Below are 23,385 nucleotides of genomic sequence, written 5' to 3'. Positions count from 1 at the left end.
TGATAGGCCCTCCCCACTTCTCAAGCACTCACCACTGCTGTGAAGAAAATGGAAGTTGTAGCTGAAGTTAGAAAGGTCAATGTTCAGACCAGAGGGTTGCATAGTGCCATACCTTGAAAGTCTATTATCAGCAAGTGAAGACATTGATGACGAGGTTCAACACTGCCTCCAGTGCACCAGCGCAGCCTTCGGCCGCTTGAGGAAGAGAGTTTTCGAAGATCAGGCCCTCAAATCTGCCACCAAGCTCATGGTCTACAGGGCTGCAGTGATAATCGCCTTCCTGTATGGCTCCGAGACGTGGACCATATACAGTAGACCCCTCAAATCACTGGAGAAATACCACCAACAATGTCTCCGCAAGATCCTGCAAATTCCCTGGGAGGACAGATGCACCAATGTTAATGTCCTCGATCAGGTCAGCATCGAAGCACTGACCACACTCGACCAGCTCCGTGGACGAGCCACATTGTTCGCATGCCTGACACAAGACTCCCAAAGTAAGCGCTCTACTCTGAACTCCTACACGGCAAGCGAGACCCAGGTGGGCAGAGGAAACGTTTCAAGGACACCCTCAAAGCCTCCTTGATAAAATGCAACATCCCCACTGACATCTGGGAGTCCTTGGTCAAAGACCACCCTAAGAGCATCCGGGAGGATGCTGAGCACCTTGAGTCTTGTCGGCGAGAGCATGCAGAAAACAGGCTCAGGCAATGAAAGGGGCGTGCGGCAAACCTGTCCCACCCACTCATTCAACGACTGTCTGTCCCACCTGTGACAGAGACTGTAATTCCCGTATTGGACTGTTCAATCACCTGAGAACTCACTTTGAGTGGAAGCAAGTCTTCCTCGATTTTGAGGGACTGCCTATGATGATGAGCAGAAAGATGAAATACCGTTCTTGAAACTTGCATTGAGCTTCATTGGAGTAGTGCAGGAGACCAAAGAGAGAGAGATCAAAAGTTGGAATGAAAAGGGAAATTGAAGTGGAGAACCACGGAGATTGGGGCCACACTTGCAGACAGAACGTTTATCACTAATCTGTATTGGGTTGCCCCCATTGTAGAGGAAACCACATCATAGACAGCGAATGCAAGTTGTTAGAGGAAGTATGTGTGAATTCTGCTCGGTATTATGTGGAAGGAGTATTGGGGAGCTGGAGATTGGTGTGGGAGGAAATAAATGGACAGGTATTTGCACAAGCAGGTGCCAGGTGAAAGATCGAGGTTATAGATAAATGGATATGTGTCCCTCTAAGATATTTCAGAAGCTCTGGTCTGGAAAGTAGAGTCATTAGTCCAAATCTGACAGAGTTGGAGAAAGGGATGGAGTCCTTACAGGAGGGGAAAGGTAGAAAGAAGCATCATGTAGATAGTGGTCTTGCAATCAATGTGTGAAAAACCCATTGAAATAGCTGGGGGGGAAAACCAGGTCCAGGAAGGGAAGAGTCCAAGCTGGACCATGTGAAGAGGGATGGATAGAAACTGGAAGCATAGTTAATGAAATTGTCCAGATTGAACCAAGAGCAGGAAGTAGCATCAATACAGTCATCAATATAATGGAGGAAGAGGTCATGGAGGGGGCCTACGTGGGATTGAAGCATGGAGTGGTGCACATAGCCTATGCAAAGGCAGGTATAATTAATACCCAAGTGAGCTCCTATAGAGACACCTCTTACATTTAAAATAAATGAGTGGAGTTATGAGAAGTTCTTATAAGAGAAAAGATGAGTGTAAAATAAATATATTTCTATAAAGCTAAAATAGATGCATCAAAGTAGAGTTCTATGAGTAAATAGAGATTAAAAATAAACAAAGTTTAATGAGGGAATTAATTAAAGTTACAGTAACTTTACTAAAGATTTAAAGATAACCGAGGAATATAGGAAGTGTGGTGGGAAGATGAGAAAGGAAATTAGAGTTAAAATTGAATATTAAAAAATGCGGGTAGATCTAAAAGGAAATCGTAAAGACTTTTATAAGCATTCAACTGCTATGGGGTCATAGGGATTGGGGTGGGAGGGGTGTGCAGAGGAGCCTCAAGCAGAAATAGTCACTTTCATTTGGTTGACTGCAAGACTATTAGTCTGTTTTCCATCAACTACCAGATTCACATCAAGCTGGAGAAAGAAAATGAAGAGGAAGTTACCTGAATGCCCCAATTTAAAAAAATAGTGTGTGAAAGAGTTACATAAACTTTTACATTGGGGGAAAAAAACTGATGTAGAGAATAAAATGCTAAAACTTCCAACATTCGATGTATGTAAAAATGTTTAAATATCTAAAAGAAAGTTTTCATATTTTTGTTTTGTCTCCTCTCCTCTCCTCTCCTCTCAGGTTGTCAAGAAAGCTGATCTGATACACAAAAACATGGTGCACCAATTGCAGGCTGAGAGAGCTGCACTAGCTCTTAGTAAAAGCCCCTTCATTGTGCACTTGTACTATTCACTGCAGTCTGCCAACAATGTTTACCTCGTAAGTATATGCTGTATTTTTGTTTGGGTGCAGTACAGGAAATAGCCAATACAATAATATTAAGTGCTTAAAGGAGGCTCTTTCTGTAATATAACAACTGCTTGCATATATAGTGCCTTTTAATGTAAATAAATGGCCTAAGTTGCTTCACCAGACACATGAAGAAAAAATGGTGGTTTTAAGAAGGGTCTTAAAGGAGGAGTGGGAAGTCTAGAAAGGGAGTTCTAGAGACTGGGACCTAGGTGGTTGAAAGTGCGGCAAAGGGAGTTTGGGGATGCACAAGAGGCTAGAGTCAGAGAATCGAGATGGGATTTGCTTGAAGAATCGAGTGGGGAAACGGTAGAATACGCTGGCTAATGTGGCAATTTTAAATACGTTTTAAAAAGATCTACGTGATTTCTAGACCATATAACGGCTTTATTTTCTATGTTTCTAAAAATAAATGAAAGATACTGGTTTTCTAGGCAGAGAAAATAGACCAATCTTTTTCTTTCCCTCAGGTGATGGAGTATCTTATTGGTGGGGATGTGAAGTCTCTGCTTCATATTTATGGCTATTTTGATGAAGACATGGCTGTAAAGTACATCTCTGAAGTTGCTGTTGCTTTGGATTATTTGCACAGACATGGTATTATTCATAGGTACAGTAAGACTGAAGTAACATTTATGAAGTGTGATTGTGCACATTCATTGACCGCTGCCTCCACCCCCCCCCCCCCCCCCCCCATTGTTTTCTCCCCAACTTTCCTTAAGGCACTGATGTGCTGGGATACAGTTCCACATGGGTTGACAGCCCTCTGGTACTTTGCCCAATTGAATTTTCTTCAAACCTGAGCCAAGATGATGAGTCAGGTTAATTAATCGTGAAGTGCAGCACAGCCAAATCTGGTCCTTTCCTCCCCTCATCCAAACATATTCACTTTGCTGTAGCAGTCTTTGGGTATTGAGAGGGAGTTGGAACCCCAGCTGTCTCTTTCCTTCCTAACTCCAGCATTTTGAGACTGACTGTAGCACCCCTCACCTGTCCTGGCTAAGCTTAACTACCTCTGCACACACCAGGCATGGAATTGGTGGCCTTTGTGATCTGTATTGTTGAGTACTGCACTGAGAAGTGGATGAAGTAGATAGCTTTGAATATCTTCTTTTTAAAAAAAAAGACTCTTACTTTGATCTGTGACCCCTTTTCCTCTTCTTGATTGACATTGTTATAGTTAGAACTTTGCCTAATGGAGGTGAATTTTGTGATCAATCGCTCCTCTTCTCCACAGTTCCCTTCAGAGAATGTCCATTCGCTCACCAACAACAACTAGTATTTATATAGCGCCTTTAATGTAGGGAAGCATCCCAAGGCACTTCACAGGAGTATTATGAGATTAAAAAAATTGACATCGAGCTGCATAAGTAGAAATTAGCACAGGTGACCAAAAGCTTGGTCAAACAGGTAGGTTTTAAGGCCTTTGCCATCTATTGCCTTATTGTGGATGAACGCCTGGACACCCTGGCATTGTCTGAAACTTGGCTCTCTCATGGCAGCACCTTTTGAGACGGAGATTGAAATCACTGAGGATGAGGAAAGGAGGGAGGATATCTTGGGATGAAACTCAGGATGGGGCTTTGAGGATGGTAGAGAACCAGGGATTTAAAGGAGAGGCAAGTAGGGTCAAACAAGGCGAGGTGTTTGAAGGAGGTGCCAGAGGAGCAGGGGGAAGAAATCAAGTTGTGATTTGGTGATAAGGGCCAAACTTTATCACCAAAAGCAAGGAGACTCCAGTAATGAATTGCTCATTACTGGAGTCTCCTTGCTTGGTTACCATCTGCCTGCCCAAACCACCATGGTAGAGGTTTGGTCCTTATCACCAAATCACAGCTTGATTTCTTCCCCCTGCTCCTCTGGCACCTCCTTCAAACACCTCTCCTTGTTTGACCCTTCTTGCCTCTCCTTTAAATCCCTGGTTCTCTACCATCCCCAAAGCCCACCCTGAGTTTCATCCCACGATATCCTCCCTCCTTTCTTCATCCTCAGTGATTTCAATCTCCATCTCAACTCGCATTGCCCTCTCCTTGATTTCACTGCCCTCCTGACCTCTAAACTTCCCCTCCATATAAACTGTCCTACCCATATTCACGGCCTCACCAATCAACCTTGCCCCTCATGGGAAGCGACTGCTGCCAATGACATAAAGTAGTTGCGCATGCACAGTTCCAGTAGGTTTTTTTTGTTTTTTCCCCACTGAGAGATTTCAAGCTACGAGGTCTGTAATGTGACTTGAAGGGGATATTGTCTGCTTGTGAGAGCTTTATTGCACTCTCTCGGGAGTGTGTTCACCACTGTTAGGTCGTCTGTCTGTTGTGGTTTGCACACGCGGCTCGTGAACAAAATGCAGGCACAGGATGTTGGGATTTAATCAGCTGGGAAAAGGATAATTGAAAAAGAGAGTAGCAACAGTGCGGAGAGATAGTGAAAAGCGCTAGACAAAGAGACTGGGGAGGAAAACCAGAGGGAGGGTGGAGAAGGAACAAAAGAAGAGGGAGAGAGTAGTGGTGTGATTAATTCATCAGAATGAACTGCTAAAACTTCCAGTACAATTTAAGGAGGAAATGTGACTTGAAGGTGATACTGGGATGTTGTCCGCTTGAGAGAGTTTTATTGTACTCTCGCCGAGTGTATTTATCAGTATCAGCTCCTCGGTCGGTTGTGGTGAACGTTACTTTTTCATATTTGAGACCATACATTTATAGGCAGAATGCTTTGCGCAGCTTCCGGTTCACTGGCAGCAGTCACTCCGCCCCTCATGTGGCCTCTCTACTCTTGTCTTGAGAAATGGTTTCTTTTCTTGTCTCTGCACCATTACCTCTGGTGCCCCCCCCTCCCCCAAAGGAAATATCCCTGGTCCTATCCTTACAGTTGGATTGTGTTGCTCCTGGTGAGTAGGAAGTGTCTGAATCGTGATGCATAAACCATCACAACTGTGTGGGGCAGGCTAGATGGACCAGCTGTTCTTTTCCTGGCCTACATTTTTTTATGTCCATCTACATACTGCTCCTTGACAACACGCTCCAAAAACAGTCAGCTTCCATAAGTACGCTAACAATGCCCAACTCTTCCCCCTTCCACTGCAGTCAGCCAACCAGACTTGGATGAGTCACAATCTCCTAGTTACACATTTAGAAACCATCGTCTTTGGCCCCTGCCATAAACTCCATATTGTTGTCACTGATCCCATCTCCTTCCACATTCACTATCTCTAATTCAACCAGATGTTTGCAATCTCAGCATCCTGTTTGACCCCAAGCTGAGCTTCTGACTTCATATCCACTCTGTGGCAAAGACTGCTCACTTCCACCTCTAACATTGCTTACCTCAGCCAATCTGTGGCTGAAACCTTCATCCATGCCTTGGTCACCTCCAGATCTGACTATTCCAATGCTTTCCTGGTTAACCTCCCTTCCTCCATACGCTGTAAACTTCACATCCAAAGCTCTGCTGCCTGTATCGTGCATCATGTCTCGCTCACTCATCACCCATGTTCTCTGACATACATTGGCTCCTGGTCCCCCATCATACCTATCATTTAAAATGCCAAACCTTGTGTTTCAGTTCCCTTCATAGCCTCTCTATCTGTAACCTCCTCCAGCCTGATAACTCCACTTACTGTTCCATCGACTCTGGCCTCTTGTGTATCCCCCTTCCCTTCACACCACTATTGGCTGTCACCTAAGCCCATGCTCTAATTATCTCCCGAAACCACTCTATCTCTCCGCAGCCCCCCCCCCCCTCCCCCGTCCTTTAAGACCTATAAAAACCCGACACGGGCTCGAATGGCCGCCTTTCGTGCTATAACCATTCTACGATTCTTTTCGCCCCCCCACTCCTAACATCACCTTGTATGGCTCAGTGTAAATTTTTCATTGATTATACCTTTGCGGAGCACCATGGAATGTATTTCTACGTTAAAGGCGCTATATAAATACTAGTAGTTTTGTAATAAGACAGACATCAAGGGCATAAACTGTTGCTGCACATTGTCATTTAGATACTGCTCTACAAAAGAACTTTGGCAGCAACAATATTTGTTATATAATATAAATGTCAGGTATCCGTCTTCAGTTTGCTGATAATATATCTTGAATAATAAAAAGTTAATTTTGAAGCTGTGAACATTCACCCAGCAGAACATTTTTGCTGCTCTCCTGAAGCACGAGCTCTGCTGGGTTGCAGTTCCATAGGTGCCCTCTGACCATTCTTCATGTGTGAGCATAGACTGTCTGTGTTGGCAGGTGATATGATCGTGGGGGGGGGGGGCATCACAATCGGCCACAGTATTGTCCTCACCACATCATCATCATTCAAAATCGTGTGGATTGGATCTGCCCAAACCCACACACCATTGCCCAGGGCACTGAAGCTAACTGTAGTCCCGAATGTCCTCGCTGAGATCTGCCAGCTCGGCACAAATTAAGAACATACCTCATTCAGCAGACTATTAACCTGCCACTACAACAGATATTGAATGCGCATTGAATAACACAGTAAGGTGGAACTGATTTGAGGGGTTGAATGTCCGACCCCTGTTCCTATGTTCCAAAGGTCTGTTTTTATTAGGCTTTTGTTTTGAATGTATGTCTCCATGATCTTAGCACAGACCACACGGGAAGAAATCTGCAGTTGTTGTTGAATTTTAGCTGGAATGAGCGTGGGATGAGGAAAGTAAAGATGATAGAAACATACATAAATAGGTGCAGGAGTAGACCATTCGGCCCTTTGAGCCTGCACCACCATTCAATATGATCATGCACTTCAGTACCCCATTCCTGCTTTCTCCCCATACCCCTTGATCCGTTTAGCCATAAGGGCTACATTTAACTCCCTTTTGAATATATCTAACGAACTGGCCTCAACAACTTTCTGTGGTAGAGAATTCCACATGCTCACAACTCTTAGCGAAGAGGTTTCTCCTCATATTGGTCCTAAATGGCTTACCCCTTATCCTTAGACTGACCCCAGGTTCTGGACTTCCCCAACATCGGGAACATTCTTCTTGCATCTAACTTGTCCAATCCCATCAGAATTTTATTTGTTTCTAGGAGATTCCCTTTCATTCTTCTAAATTCCAGTGAATATAAGCCTAGTCGATCCAGTCTTTCTTCATATGTCAGTCCTGTCATCCTGGGAATCAGTCTGGTGAACCTTAGCTGCACTCCCTCAATAACAAGAATGTCCTTCCTCAGATTAGGAGACCAAAACTATACACAATATTCAAGTTGTGGCCTCACCAAGGCCCTGTACAACTGTAGGAAGACCTCCCTGCTCCTATACTCAAATCCTCTCGCTATGAAGGCCAACATGCCATTTGCCTTCTTCACCGCCTGCTGTACCTGTATGCCAACTTTCAATGACTGATGTACCATGACACCCAGGTCTCGTTGCACCTCCCCTTTTCCTAATCTTCCACCATTCAGATAATATTCCGTCTTCCTGTTTTTACCACCAAAGTGGATAACCTCACATTTATCTACATTATACCGCATGTGCCATATATTTGCCCACTCCCCTAACCTGTCCAAGTCACCCTGCAGCCTCTTAACATCCTCCTCACAGCTCTCACTGCCACCCAGCTTAGTGTCATCTGCAAACTTGGAGATATTACATTCAATTTCTTCGTCTAAATCATTAATGTATATTGTAAATAGCTGGGGTCCCAGCAGTGAACCTTGCAGTACCCACTAGTCACTGCCTACCATTCTGAAAAGGACCTGTTTATTCCTACTCTTTGCTTCCTGTCTGCCAACCAGTTCTCTATCCATGTCAATACGTTGCCCCCAATACCATGTGCTTTAATTTTTGCACACTAATCTCTTGTGTGGGATCTTGTCAAAAACCTTTTGAAAGTCTAAATACACCACATCCACTGGCTCCCCCTTGTCCACTCTCCTAGTTACATCCTCAAAAAAATTCTAGAAGATTTGTCAAGCATGATTTCCCTTTCATAAATCCATGCTGACTTGGACCGATCCTGTCACTGTTTTCCAAATGCGCTGCTATTACATCTTTAATAATTGATTCCAACATTTTCCCCACCACCAATGTCAGGCTGACCGGTCTATAATTCCCTGTTTTCTCTCTCCCTCCTTTTGTTTTTAGAAGTGGGGTTACATTAGCTACCTTCCAGTCCATAGGAACTGATCCAGAGTCTATAGAATGTTGGAAAATGACCACCAACGCATCCACTATTTCTAGGGCCACTTCCATCAGTACTCTGGGATGCAGACTATTGGGCCCAGAGGATTTATCTGCCTTCAATCCCATGAATTTCCCTAACATAATTTCCTGATTGGGGATAAAAAAATCCTGGTCAATATTCTCTTTCCCCCCCCAACCCCTGCTACTGTCCATTCTAGACCAGGGACCCCGAGACAAGATATGGCATCTCAAGTTGAAATCAATAAACTCAGCATAGATCAAGGATCAAAGCTGGGAGCCTTATGGTTCATCACCGCACTTTATATACCTGTGGACCTATTGGGGGCATGGTGTCATTGCACAGTGCAGAAAGAGGAGGAGGGGGATTGTATAGAGGCACATTTTGTATGTTCTTTTGAATTGCAATATAACCTGATCTTCTGGTCTCTCTTAGAGATCTGAAGCCGGACAACATGTTAATTTCTAACCAGGGCCACATCAAATTAACTGACTTTGGTCTCTCCAGAGTTACTCTGAACAGAGGTAATAGCAAAATGGACTGCTGTGAATTTTACATAATTTAAATCAATGTGCATACTTTATTGAGTAATAGTTGGGACTGTCCTATTTAACTGCAATGCTGGAAGACCTGATTTTTAAAATGTATTTAAAAAACACATTTTTAATTTCCATATTCCAAATAAGGCCAATTTGACCACTATGAATTTCTAATTCTGTTTTTGTTTCAAGAAATAAACATGATGGATATTCTCAACACACCATCCATGATTAATCCAAAACTGGATTACTATCGTACTCCAGGCCAGATCTTGTCTCTCATCACCTCTCTGAGCTTTGTAAGTACTGAATCTGTCATAATTTACTGTTAGAGGTACTGATTATTTATACAATATATATTTCAATTGTGATATTCCAAGAAGGTTTTTATAAAAAATGTCCACAGGACTAATTTGCAACTTCCTTATCGCCTGATTCTTGCAAACAGATGATACTTAGAATCATAGGGCCCAAGTTTCCACCTCCTGTAAAGGTGCGGCGACTTTCTAGAATAAAAAGGGCGGCGAAAACTTACCGTCTAATTCTCTGAGCTCCTCAGGATGTCTTCGGCCTAGGCGTAGCACAGCACAAGGGGTGGGGGAGCGGAACCAGGTCCCGGCGTTGAAAACCGTGCCGGGACCTCTGCATATGCGCGCTAGAGTGTGCGCGTATGTGCAGTAGCTCCTTGCAGCCCGGCGCTCTGCAGGCTGTGTGGGAGGGGCCTGAAGCACGCTGGCCCTAGCCCTGGCTGAATGGGCTCAGTCATCAGCAGCCCGCTGCCATGTTCAGACTCCTCCCCCGCGCGTTCAGCCTCTGTTCACGCCCCCCCCCCCCCCGTGTTCAGCCTCTGTTCACCCCCTGCCCGCGTTCAGCCTCTCCTCTCCCCTCTTTTCCCCCCCCCCCCCCCCCCCTCCCCACTCCTCACTGTCAGAAACACAGAGAGACACAGACAGACAGAGAGAGAGAGGGAGAGACACTGACAGACAGAGAGGCTTTCAGAGACACCTTCCCTTCACAAAGGTAGGACTTCTATTTTTGTATTTGTTATTGATTGGCTGCTTGTTACTTTAGTCTTGGTGCTTTAGATGTAGGGTTCTTTCTATTTTTTATTTGTTAATTGCTTGTTACTTTTTGTGCTTTGTTTAGTGCTTAGTGCTTTAAATGTACTTATGCTTTGTTAAGGTGTTTAGTGCTTTGGAAAATCTTCTTAACTTCCCTTCACACCTCTTTTTCCCCCCCCCGCCCCCCTCCCTGTTGATGTTGATGTGTCTACCTCAGCCAGGAGCCTACATTTGCTTATTTATAAAAAGAGAAACAACTGTCCTCACTCAGCAGATATAAGGCAAAATATCATCGCAAGTGGTTTTAGGCCATTTTAAGTGATGTGTTTAATGCTTTAGCCCTTTGTATTTAATGCTTCCCACCACCCTGTCTCTGGCTGTGCCTGCACTGAACTTAACTCTAAGTAAGGTTTTTCAGAACTTACAAAAGTGGACACTTACTCCATTCTAAGTTAGTTTGGAGTAAGTTTTCGCTACCTAAACTTGCAAAACAGGCCTAAGTGGCTGAACACACCCCCTCTTGGGGGAAAAAAAACGGAATTAAAACGAAACTAAACTAACTCACTAGAACTGGAGCAAACTAAATGCTGAGAATTGCAATTTCTAAGATACTCCAAACTAAACGAGCAACTCCACCCAAAACTTGGGTCCAGGTTACAGCACGGAAGAAGGCAATTCGGCCCATTGAACCCATGCCAGAATAAAATACAACGCATTGTTCCCTGACCTGGAATCAAACCCAGGCCGCGGCAGTGAAAGCGCCGAATCCTAACCGCTAGGCCACCAGGAAAGCTGCTAAATTTGAACTGTCTTCTATATGAAAATGTTACACAAAATTCTGGAGAGTTAAGATTTGACGCAGGGGCCCTGCATTGGAACGTTCTACACTGCTCTTTAAGTTTGTTCAATTCTAGTCACTTTTTTGCACTGTGCGGTAAAACAGCTGCAGCAATATTGTCAAGTCTTTGTACAATTCCAGTAATATGGGGAAAATTAAAGTTTTTTTAGCTTTTATATCGGTGCAGTGGTGAGGAAGTGCTGGACTGTCAGAAGTGCTGTCTTTCAGGTGAGACATTAAACTGAGGTGCTGTCTTCTCTCCCAGATGGATGTAAAAAAAATCCTGTGCGACTATTTGAAGTTTAGGGGAGGTGTCCTGGTCCATATCTATCACTTAACCAACTTCAATAAAACAGATTATCTTTTCATTATCTCATTGTTGTTTCTGGGACCTTGCTGAGTTCAAATTGGCTGCCACCTTTCCCTGCATTCACTCGGTGACCACACTTCCCAAGTACTTCATTGACTGAAGTACTTTGGAACATCCTGAGGGTGTGAAAGACGCTATATAAATGCATGTTTGGTCTTTTTAAGTGTTAAACTTAACAAAATTATAATTATTTTCTAAACTAAAATAAGATTGACTGCAGTCCTCAGCAATGTAATACAACAAAAACAGGAGTAATTAACCTCAATTGACCTGCATTTGTGCCTTTTTGGACCATTTCCCCACAGGAAATACTTGAATGGTGGTCTTAAAGCAACAGACCCAGGTTAAACCTGAGCGTATATATGACTATATCTTGATGCAGATGTTTTATATTTCAGTGGCGTAATATAGCTACATGTAGGTGGATAGAGACTATGATTTGCACCTACTACTTTAACATTTGGCTGCAAGAACTTGTGAACTCCCGATTACCAAGTAACAGTAAATTCTCTGTCTGATTTAGTTGGATTGTCGACCTTGGAACGGTGCTGCCAAACTTAAAAAAAAAAAAAAAATTTTAAATCACTTTTTAGTGAGTGCTGGCTAAGTCTCTTGTTGTTATTGATTATTTCTGCAAAAATCAAGAATAAATCTAACACATTTGGGTTTTCCCTTAGTAAGAGTTAAATGCTCATGCATTTCTGACTTTCTATTTAGAAGACGCCAGTGGAAGGGAAGAAAAAAGATGCGTCACCAATATTGAGCCCCATGATTTGCAGTAACACCAATCTCTCACTTGGATCATTTTGTTCTCCTCTGCCACAGAGTGCCAAAGGATGCAACAAAGCGCTGAAGACAAAAGGTTTGACTAACGTAAATAAATGCTTGATATCTGGTATGTGTAATAAATGTTCATCAGTCTCTAATGGTCCCTCAGCTTCAGAAAATGTAAAAGTTTCTAATCAGCAATTCTTTCAGATGACAACTGTAAGTTCCTGGCTCAGGAATGGACTTTGTACTTCATCAATAAGTATATCTGAAGCTGTCACTATCAGACGAGAAAGGGCTTTTTAACTTTGCTTGGTTGTCAGCTATATTTGATGGTTAGCTTTTTATTTAAAAAAAAAAGCAAATGGGAAAGTATAAACTAAATACAGCCATTTGCATTTAAAAATATAAATCAAATGTAGAGCCAATTATTTGCAACACCAATATTTTTCTACATTTCACCCCATTATGTTTGTAAACCACTTCTGAATGTTTTTAACCTCACCCAATGGGTACTGATTTATTGCCTTTCATTTGTGTGTTGATTGTCCTGATGCTAAGAGATGACTGGTACGTTTTCCTCCAGTAGGTGCTGACAGCTCATCTTGCAGTCCTTGTATGCCGGTCAGATATCTGACTCCAGACTTTATCCAGTCAAATAATGGGTTCGGAACATCAAGTGCCAGCAATCAATCTCACCCGTTTCCCTCCAGCACAGAGTCGGGATGTTTAAACAGCCCAATGTGGGAAAAAGAGCTCCAGGTTAGCTTCGTTAAATCTTGTTAATTAGTAGTTCTATTTTCAATATTGTCCTTCGGAATATGCTAGTACTGTTGAATATAGTGTGACTATTGAAATGTGATCTTTCAAAAGCAAATTTGAGGTCGAGCACTGTTTGAGTCATTCATGATCAATTTGCATGATGGACCACCTGGTCCATTTCAATTTTGTAATTGTGAGACCAATTGTGACAGTTTAGAAACAAGAGTAGGCCATTCAGCTCCTCGAGCCTGTACCGCTATTCAGTCAGATTGTAGCTGATCTGTGTTGTAACTCCATATACAGGCCTTTGATACCCTTACCTAACAAAAATGTATTGATCTCAGTCTTAAAAATTTCAGTTGACTCAGCATCCACAGCCTTCACCATAAAAGTATAAGCCAATGTGATGTATGAGTTGAGATATAAACATTGCATTACATCGCATCAATGGTATATCTCCAAATGCCTGTAATCCTTTTTGTTGATGGCTATAGAGCTTGTTGGCAGAGCTGGTTCTTCAGCATGTGTTTTCTACTCTACTTTCCTGCTGCAAACTACAGTCAGCACATTTTCTGCAATGGTGTCTCAATCTATGTAATCCTATGTAAAACCTGTGCCTGTATGGTCAACTCTGGTGTGCTTCAACTTCCATCCTTGCCCCCACCCTTCCTTTTCTCATCCATTGGCTTCCCCTCGGCAATGTTTTCTGTCAGAATTCCCAGCAGTGACGATGGGGCCCAGCTTTACCTCTCCACCAACACACTGATTTGATGCCCTAGAGGAGCTGTTCTGTACGAAGATTAGTGTGCTCAGATACTCTTTAATATCCTATATCATTTTTTATCCGAGAACATGATGGGGGTCATAGAAAGATTAGTACTTACCAGGGAAGTCTACTGACTTGATCAATGAAATTATATAAACTTTGAGTGAAACCAAAACATCCTTTGTGTTTTCAGTTGTCAGAGGTGGCTGATTACCTGATTTGGCTATTGGATGTAACTGGATTGATACGAATGAGGTACAGGTGGAGCGTTCGAAATCCGGAAACCTTGGGACCGACTTGACCCATCCACCTCCACGGAGGTGTGTGGGGGACCTGACCCATCCACCTCCATGGCACGAACCTGGTATTGCAGTACTTCCAGGAACGGTGCAGTGGCTCTAGGCCTTTTGGCTAAGAGCATTGGCACAGAGTGATCCTTGAATGGGCCCAAGGTGACCTCTGGCGTTTGTGATTTGACAAAGAATTGGAACGATTGGCTACGAATATCCAAAAAAAAAAAAAACCTTGGGACCGAGACCGTTCTGGATTGCGGAACGTCTTTCTGACGTCCCAAAACCGGAAACGCCTGGGCCGAGGTAAAGGGGGGGATCCGGGTGGCAGCCACAGTGAGATTGGGGGGGGGGGGGGGTCTGGGTAGGGGAGAGGTCCTGAGGTCGGTCCCGAGGCAGGGAGGCCAAGGTTCCGGGTCAGCCGAGGTCCAGTGGTGGAGCGATAGAGTCTGGCGGCGGGTCTGGATTTCGGAACATTTTCAGGATGATCCTGCCATGGATCGGCCTAGATTCCGGAACATTCCGAATTTCGGAACTCCGGATTTCAGACGCTCGACCTGTATGAAGTTTCCAAGACAATTGTTTTTGTTTTGCACAGGATTTAAATATTTTTATGATCTCTGCAGGGCTCAGAAGCTGTACAACCTACCGCTGGAGTGATTAACACTGCTGGAAAAGCTATAGCAGAAAGCTTGTTTAGAAAGAATGGCATCATCGATCATAAAGACAATTTGAGAATTGCTCTGTCTCCAGCTGAGAATGAAAGCTGTCCAGAAAGCAGGCTCGATGGAGTGACCGAGCCCCTTCAGATTCAGGCCACCCCTCTTAACAATGCAGTGGCGAAGGGCCTCGTCAAAAAATGCCTTTACAAAAACGTGGCAAGGGAAGAAGAGAGAATGACTTCGCCCCCAGCTGAGGTGACCAAAGGCACAGTGCACAGACTTTGTAGCCCTAGCCCTTCGCCTCCCTGGGGACCTCGGGTCATGGAAAGCTCTGTGAATCTCAGCCAAGGTTTATCACCCACTATATCAGAAGGGACTGCTCCAACTGAAAGTTTACATCTCTCAGGGTGCCTAATGGATGCTTCACCAAATGCTGCCCAAGAGCACCATGAGAATGGATTCCAAGAGGAAAGTTGCAATAAGCAAAAGAAGTTAAAGAGAACATTTGATCAGGTGGACCACAGCCCATTCTCAATCAACTCTCGAAGGAAGAAGGCTAATTCAGAATATAAACGTGGATGTGAAATACCAGAATTCCGGCCAATTGCTAGCACTGGTTTAACCAGGGAAATACAGTCGTTGGAATTGGGTTCTTCAGTACGTAACTGCACAAGCCCTGGTGTAACTAGTGGGCGCCTTGGGGAGAACACCAGTATATCTGAAAGCACAATGCCCGAGAATACATCTGTTACTTCCTTAGCCAAAAACCTGTTGAGCGAACTGGATGAGCAATGTGAAAAGGAGAATTGTAAAGATGAATTGAATTGCAGTTTTCAGACTGCTGAGAATGACAGGAGCCTAAAAAGAAGCCTGAGCTTGTGTTCAGCCTCTTCAGCTCAGGATGGATCTTTCCCAGACGGTCATTTTGAGAAAACATTAGACATGAGCACTAAAGACTCTTCATTTGAGGAGGCCTTGGCTAAAGACCAAGTATCTCCACAGTCTTGTCTCCTGTATAAAACACTACCTTTTCCTCACTGTACAGCTCCAAAGAATCAGCTTATAGGTGGTGATAGTAACCAGTGTATCAGCCACCCAGCAGAAATCTGCTATGACCTTCGACCATCTCTCCTGGTCAATCCTTTGACTTCGTACCAAAATAAGCCTATTGTAGTATCCCGGAGTTATTGTAGTCCGATATATGAATCTGATTTATCCGTACAAAGCAAAATGTATGTGGATTCTGCAGAGAGAATGAATATATCCCTTTGCACTGGGAGCTACCCACAAGCTGCAACACCTCTACGAAGAGTCCTACCATACAGGCTAACTGGATCATTTCAGGTAATTTATCTTTTGGCATGACATAAATAATTGCAACATGAACTTGGAAGACCTTGTTTGAGTAGATTATGTTGAGGCAACTCAAATGTGGAACCACGATACAGTGCAAAGAGCAAAGATACTGATTTCTTTAACCAAAGAAAGTTATTGTATTTTTTTTTATAAAAGCGGTCTCAAAATCACTGCTGTGGAGAAAAATCAAGCAGAGAATTACATAGAATCCACAGCATAGAAACAGGCCATTCTGCCCAACTGATCAGTGCCAGTGTTTATCCTCCACACAAGCGTCCTCCCACCCCACTGTTCCCTCTGCTTTTTGGGGGTGCGTGGCCCATTCAAATTTCCACACATGCAAGGTTTTTCCATTTAAAAGCCGTTGTGCGGCCTGCATGGGACCTGAACCATTGTACATAACACGAACATTGTCTCGCTCAACTTCATCTCTTCCTATCAGCATATCGGGCCAAGTGCCTCCCGAGATGGAGAGAAAATAATCCGTGAGCTGCTGCTGTGTGTTTGTGGAATGGAAGCCTAGGTTGCCTGTTTTCTTAGCTATGGGCACTATGGCGCTTGGAGTAAATAAAAGGAGCTTCACCCTCCCCTGGCAAAAATAAATAAATGTCTTCCAACCGACTGATGCATACACACCACTACTTGCATAGAGACTCGCATAACTAAGGTGCAGGTACGTTCTTCACTAACTGTTCAATTTCTATAATAATTTGCCTCAGTAAATAAATAAGAGTGGTAATTAGCATGGGTATGGGATCTGTACCAATGTGCTGCTTTCCACTGATGCCATTTACCGTATTAGTAGTGGTCGTTTACTCACTAGTACATAAGCCAGCTCTAGGTCCATGCAACAGAGTTGGTCTCCAGTCGTCTTGGGTAATCCTTGTCACTGGACCAAGACCTAGCTCTGTCAAGCCCTTGTGGTGGCTGGTGTGCAACAGCTACCCCACGTTTATAAAAAAAAAAATCCACACACAGGCATGTTCCACCCTTCAAGATGTGGTTCGGGATCTGGAATATTAGGTCCTTCATTGAAACACCTGTGAACTCATCCCTTTTTGGCGTGGAAGCAAGTCATCCTCGCTTCGAGGGGCTGCCTAATGATGATGATGAGTACATAAGCTATTGTAAATGTCACGTTAGAGAATTTGACTTTAGTCCTGAGAAACTCTTCTTGAGAAAGTATGAAATTTAATTTGAACTTTTGTGCACAATTGCAACGATCTTTGTAAAAGTTAATCTGGTGACTTCTGCGGCACTTGGTGTTTGATTGTGGCAAAATTACCCTATAAATGAAGATTTCAAAAATAAAATGGGCGCAGTGGGAATATAAACTAAATACTAGAAATGCACGGCAGGTATGTCCTCATGTGAAGGATTATGTGATAGTTTAATGTTTCGGATAGAGTCCTTTGCCAGACAGTGTAGTATAAAGTGGTTTGCAGCATCAGTCAGGTGAGGTTTTAAAACTTGTTAATCAGATGCATTGTGTTTTTCTCCCTGTCCTTTATCCATAGTTTACCCTCCCCCACTCTGAAGGCATTGACTCCTTACATGGGTATAGTTCTACAGATTATGGGCATTTCTGGCACCTCGCCTAAGCAGTCATTCTTCACATGGTACAATAAGTCTCAGCAGTCCAGTTAACCATAGGTGGGATGGGGGCACTGGGGGAGAGGTTAACTTACCATAGTGGAGCCTGATCCTTTCCCTCACTTAACATCCACATATGCAATAACAGTCACTGAGTAGTTAGTGATCAGAAGTGGGACCCTGGCTGAATTTGTACCATTTCTTTCAGTTGCAGTCACCTGCCTTTGCCCTGAGATGAGCTAACTTCTGGTACAGATTTTGTGATCTTGCAGTATCCACTTTTGCCACTAAGCAGTCTCAACGAGTCATGTAAATATTACATCGCCATCTAGTGGAGGAATCTAGTATTGCTGCAGAATTTCACATTACTTCATATGATCCCCTTCAGTTGGAATTTGATGGTAAGAGACTGACTTGCTTTCTGGTCAGTATCCTTTACAGTAGGGGTCAAAACATCAATCTTTGTGGCATGCTGAACTCATTACATTTCCCCCCCAACCCCCACCTGTCAGAAATCACTTCCTTAACTAATATCCCCTGCTTCCTCCTCAATGCTTTTTTAAAATCTCAGATTCTTTACCCTTGGATTTTATTTTGAATCCTAGGTAATCAGGGATGAGCAATAAATGCTGGTCTTGCCAGCGATGCCCACACCCCAGGAACTAATTAAAAAAAAAAAATAGATCTGTGTAGTTCATGTTAAATTTTATTGAAGGCTTTCTGGAAATCTAGACATACTGTGTCAGCACATTCTGATTATTTGGGAGATCACTTCTATAAGTCAAGGAGCTTGGTCAGACAGGATCGACCCTTCTGAAACTGTTAGTGGCCACTTATAGGCACTCCTCAACTTAGTTCCCCCTGATCGATTCCACTATTTTACCAGTCGTTGACGTGAAACTAATGGATATGCGGATACCTGGGTTTATCACCTAGATTGAAAATAGGTATTGCGTTGACTTGTTTCCAGTCCAATAGTACTGCCCCTGTATTTATTGATCGCCTTCTTTTAATTGTCAGCACTTTGGTATCTTTTGCCCCTAGTCTCATTTAGCACGTTTGGGCTCAGTCAGTAAATACTCAAACATGCCAACCGTGTAGAGTTTGGTTTTCTTATTTTTGTTTTCATATTGTCTTAGTCATCTTTTTCGTGTTGTGTTTCTTTAATCTGTGTTTACTACTCCTTAGTACGTGGATATCCTGTACACTCAGTAGTATGTCCTAAATGTATTCCATTCCTCAACTGAGGTTTTTGCTCCCCTCAGTTAATTAAGCTTAAATTTTCCCCTCACTATATAAACTTGGGCCTTTTAAAGTTGTATACTGGAATATTAGTTTGTACTGTTTATTTGTCTTGGATCCTGTCACATTTTAATCACGTTATAATCGCTATCAACCAGGGGTACAATGACTTCCGTTCCCAGTTTGCTATCTGGATTACCTGTCATTACCAGGTCAAGTTATGAGTTGCCTCTAACTGCATCCCGAACATCAGCCAGCAATTATGCACTACATTCATTTGCTTAGATTCTAAACTGTCTATATTCCCTGTTTATTAGGTTAGCTAAGCCCCCATTAACATGCTCTTTCTGTCTGTGTATTATCTTCCTCAACTCTTTGTACAGTATCCTGTCCTTTTTTAAAAAAATTTGATCGGTGGTCTGTAGAAAACCCCTAGTTATTTTTGTTCACTTTGTACTTCTACTTCCAGCCAGGCTATCTCATTGGAAAGCCTTTTTCCTGTTCTTCTTCCTTTCATTCCCAGATGTTCCTGACTTGTAGATCTATGCCACATCCCAACGTATTTAGTCAGTCATCCCTGAACGCTCTAAAACCTTGTATTTGTGTTTGTCTTCCTAACTGCGGCGTAACCACATTTCTAAGATACTTCCCAAGTGCCACACCAGCCTCGCGATCAGGCATCTTGTTGCAAATGCTTCGTATTTATGCACCTAAACCTATGAATTTACTTTCTTTTTGTCCTGCTTTGTTTCCTCCCTGCACAATACTCCTTTAATCCCTGCCACCCACCCACATTTAGGGCCCGATTTTCCCCATGACTTGCTCTAATTTTTTTTGAAGTTGTTTTTTCTGGCGTAAGTTTAAAAAATGCCATTTTTCCCGACAAAATTTTCTCCAGAGTTAGGTTAGGTTAGATTTTTTTTTACCTCCATTTTTATTTTCACTTTTGGCCATTTATGCCATTTTGACCAGTTAAAAGTTACTCCAAATCCACTTAGGTCAGTGTACGTGGCCAGCTCTGAAAAACGTTGCGGGTAGTTAACAAATCGCGCAGGTAGGACCTGCACCAAGCAGCAAACATTCAATATACAAGTTCAAATAACTATATAAAAATAGGGTAAACAATTGAACAACAATTTAAAAAATTGTATTAAATCCTTTAGTTGAAATCGGCCAGGGATGGCAGCGGGCCGGGTCGGGAGGAGGGAAGGGAGAGGAAAGGCTAGTCTCAGTGGCATCGGGAGGGGGAGGGAGAGGAAAGGCTACAAAGTGCTTCACAATGTGCTGCTTGAAATCAAAGTCCTCCTGGTTGAGTGGGAAGATGATCTCACACTGGGCACTTTTGGCTGTCAATGTTCTCCTCTCCGGTGTCCTGTGAATTCTCCTTGCCATTCTGGCTCTGCACCAAGACTATGCTCTGTCGAGCCTGTGCCGGCTCTCTGCAAGAGCCACTTCAGCTAGTCCCGCTCCCCCGCCCTTGTCAAAAGGGCCACAGCCCATCTGCCACTAAAACTCACATGTCCCTCCATCACCTCCAGACTCCATTACTCCAATGCGACCCTTCGATATCCGAGTGTGCTCTAGCGCGCATGTGCAGAGATGCCGGCAGTGTTTGCTGCGCAGGACTGTAGCTCCGTCTCCTCCCCCCCCCCCCCCACCCCACGAGAAACGCCACGCCAGGACCCGGGACACACAGCAGAGTGGACAGAATGGGGGCACATTTTTTTGGCACCGTTTCCAGCGCACAAAGTCGGCGCATTTACAGTAAGTGCACCGGAAAAAACTGCTGGGGAAAATCTAGCTCTTAGAACCTTCCTCTAATACCTACATTCTGTTCTTTCCTATGTCATTAGTTTCTACATGAACCACAACTTCATGGGGTACCAAACACGGCACTCCTGTTTTTGTATAAATTTATTATTTCTTTACTCTTGTATTCTATACTTCTATTTATAAATTGGTCCCTAACTCACTCCCACTTTCCACGCACTGTCACTTCTGTATCGATTACAGATTTAATCATGTCAGGGAGAAATCCCAGCACACATCCACTCCTCAACCTTCACCTCAGCATCTGACTAATTGATTCCAGTTTGGCTTTTTGTCTTCCACTGCCTTTGTCCAAGTCCACTCCATATTTTGTGAGGAAGAACCTTTTGACATCAGTTCTAAATTTACTTTCAGCAATTTGACCCCATGCATGCTTTGTCCTATGTCGTGGTTTTACTTTGAATAGTGTTCTGGGTTTACCTTTTCTTTACCATTTCTATCTTCTAGCATTATATGAAATACTCTCGTCATTTCCATTCAAGACTGAAAAACTCAAATTTATCCTTTTTTCCCCCCCCTCATACCTCTGACTTTAGGAATCAGTTTTGCGGGGGACTTTTCTGTTTGAAAGTCTCACTTGTGCCTGGGTGAGAATAAAATGTTTGATTCTTGTAATTATCAAAGTCTGCAAGCACGTTTAGTGTAGCAATGGTTTTCTTTTCAATTAATGTGACTCTTGTGTGCAACTGATATGTTCACTATAATAAAGATTCCTAATGTCTTCTCGTATGGTTTTTAAATATTCAGACTCCACTGACGGCTACTATGCAAACTCCTTATAGAACTCCGAAAAGTGTGCGCAGAGGTCCAGTTCCAACAGAAGCGGATAGAATTCTGGGAACGCCAGATTACTTGGCCCCCGAGCTGCTCCTGAGAATGCCACATGGTAAGAGAAGTCACCGTTGTAATACCTCGTACAGGCAGCTTGTTAGATGTGCAGGGTACTACCAAAACAGGAAATGGTGGAAATACCTAGCAGGTCTGTCAGTTGTAGTGAAGAGAAAAAGTGAGTTACATTTTCAGGAGTCGACCATTCCTCTGAGCCGAGAACTGAAAGGTAACCAAGTCCTTTAGTCAGATGGAACAGGGGCGAGGAAAAGAGACAAACAGATACTACAATCACTTGAGAGGAAATTAACAGACTGAATGACCTGCAAACAGTTTCATTGGAGAAGCGGGAATTTGTTAGATGATATAAAAGATCATCTCATTGAGAAAATGAAAAAGACATTCGAAAGACGAAACATGAAAATAGCTAATATGTTGAAAAGCAAGGGAAAAAAGATAAGTGGGGGAGATTATGGGAAAATGGATGCATGAGGCCTGAAATAAAACTTGGAAATGCACAGTAGGTCTACTTTAAATCTGCTGCTACATTGGATATTTTGTCCCCTGCAACAAATGTGTTCCTTGTTTCCTGCCCAATTCAGGCTGGAAATGCAGCACTAATATGCAAATTGGTGAATATCTCAACATACAGGCAGTCCACTCCACAGCTTGTCAGCCCAAGCAGCATGTGCTTTCCAGCAGTCTGATCACCACTGGAACAAGACTGCAAAATCTAGCCTCTTTTGTCTCGACTCGTTCAGAAAGAGTGACCCCCTTGGGGAGGATGTTTGTCACTGATACCAAACTCTCTTTTTGAATTATATACGAGTTAAAATTACTATGGCACCCCAGGTGTTGTACTGATTTGTACCTTCAGTACACTCGCTTTGAAACGACTTAGTGCGTTTAAAATCTTTTTTCTCTTAGTCCCCTTTAAGTTCCCTTGGCTGAGGAAAGGAGGGACATGTTCCCAGAACTATCTCCAGCCCCTCCGAGATGTAAGATTGGTATCAGCTGACTTGCTGGTATCTTCTTGTCCATTTGGGGCAGCACTTGATCTTCACACATCTCTTCCATTTCTGTCACCTCCATTACAACTTGACTGATTGGAAACAATGGTGGATATGAGGAATTAACATTGCATATTAATAAGGCTAGCAATAGTTTAATTTACAGAGTTCAGTATTTCAATTATTTTAAATGGCTAATTTGTCATTGAATGAATTCTTGGGGACACAAGGAAAATATGTTCCTCTTGCTGCTGTTAGTCATTGGTAATTGTCCACTCACCCACCCATTCTGCCAATCACTTCCAAAGATGCATGTGGCATCAGTTTTGATGTAGTTCTTGATCTGGAAAGAGTTCAGGTGTGTGAAGTGGGCTTTAGTAAATGGTATCAAAAGGCCTGAACGTTCATGCGAAGCTTTTGACAAATACAGTTAACATTTGGTTCAAATAGTAATGTTCATGTAGCATGGCTATGGAACGCTGTTTTTCAAAAGTACACATTCGGTATCCTGTAATCTTTTGTGCTCTGTCTTGAATTCCAGATTAAAATTTCAAATGATTACAACAAATGTACACAGTGGCTCATAAATATTAAGTGGCAGCCCTTCGCCTTGTGGAAAATGCTGCAAGATTGTGCAGTTGTCAATATCTTTCTAATCCCAACCAACCCACAATTTGCCATCTATAAACAGGAAATCTCCTTTCAAGAACTTATCCAGCTACCTCTTGAAGGACTGCAGAGAATCTCTATTCGCCACACCCTTCAGTGATCTGTTCCAGAAGGCGATGACCAATGTTCCC

The 23,385-nt window shown here is 43.1% G+C and overlaps 1 protein-coding gene across 3 annotated transcripts in view; it reads left to right on the top strand.

The window, feature by feature from the left end:
- mastl (microtubule associated serine/threonine kinase-like) overlaps nucleotides 1–23,385 on the top strand; it is a 48,538-nt gene that overhangs the window by 13,046 nt on the left and 12,107 nt on the right. For 2 of the 3 annotated variants that reach the window (XM_070881472.1, XM_070881470.1), the window contains exons 2-9: nucleotides 2,334–2,471; nucleotides 2,972–3,111; nucleotides 9,106–9,194; nucleotides 9,402–9,508; nucleotides 12,196–12,340; nucleotides 12,836–13,008; nucleotides 14,691–16,070; nucleotides 21,495–21,633. In XM_070881472.1, coding sequence (XP_070737573.1) covers nucleotides 2,334–2,471; nucleotides 2,972–3,111; nucleotides 9,106–9,194; nucleotides 9,402–9,508; nucleotides 12,196–12,340; nucleotides 12,836–13,008; nucleotides 14,691–16,070; nucleotides 21,495–21,633 — 2,311 coding nt within the window. Of the gene's footprint in view, nucleotides 1–2,333; nucleotides 2,472–2,971; nucleotides 3,112–9,105; nucleotides 9,195–9,401; nucleotides 9,509–12,195; nucleotides 12,341–12,832; nucleotides 13,009–14,690; nucleotides 16,071–21,494; nucleotides 21,634–23,385 lie in introns of all 3 variants that reach the window. The other variant, XM_070881471.1, reaches the window with a different exon arrangement.

The sequence above is a fragment of the Pristiophorus japonicus genome, chromosome 5, assembly GCF_044704955.1.
Source record: "Pristiophorus japonicus isolate sPriJap1 chromosome 5, sPriJap1.hap1, whole genome shotgun sequence".
In the NCBI taxonomy this organism is placed as follows: domain Eukaryota; kingdom Metazoa; phylum Chordata; class Chondrichthyes; family Pristiophoridae; genus Pristiophorus; species Pristiophorus japonicus.
The sequence above is the reverse complement of the archived record's forward strand: the minus strand, read 5'-3'. Positions and strand labels throughout refer to the sequence as shown.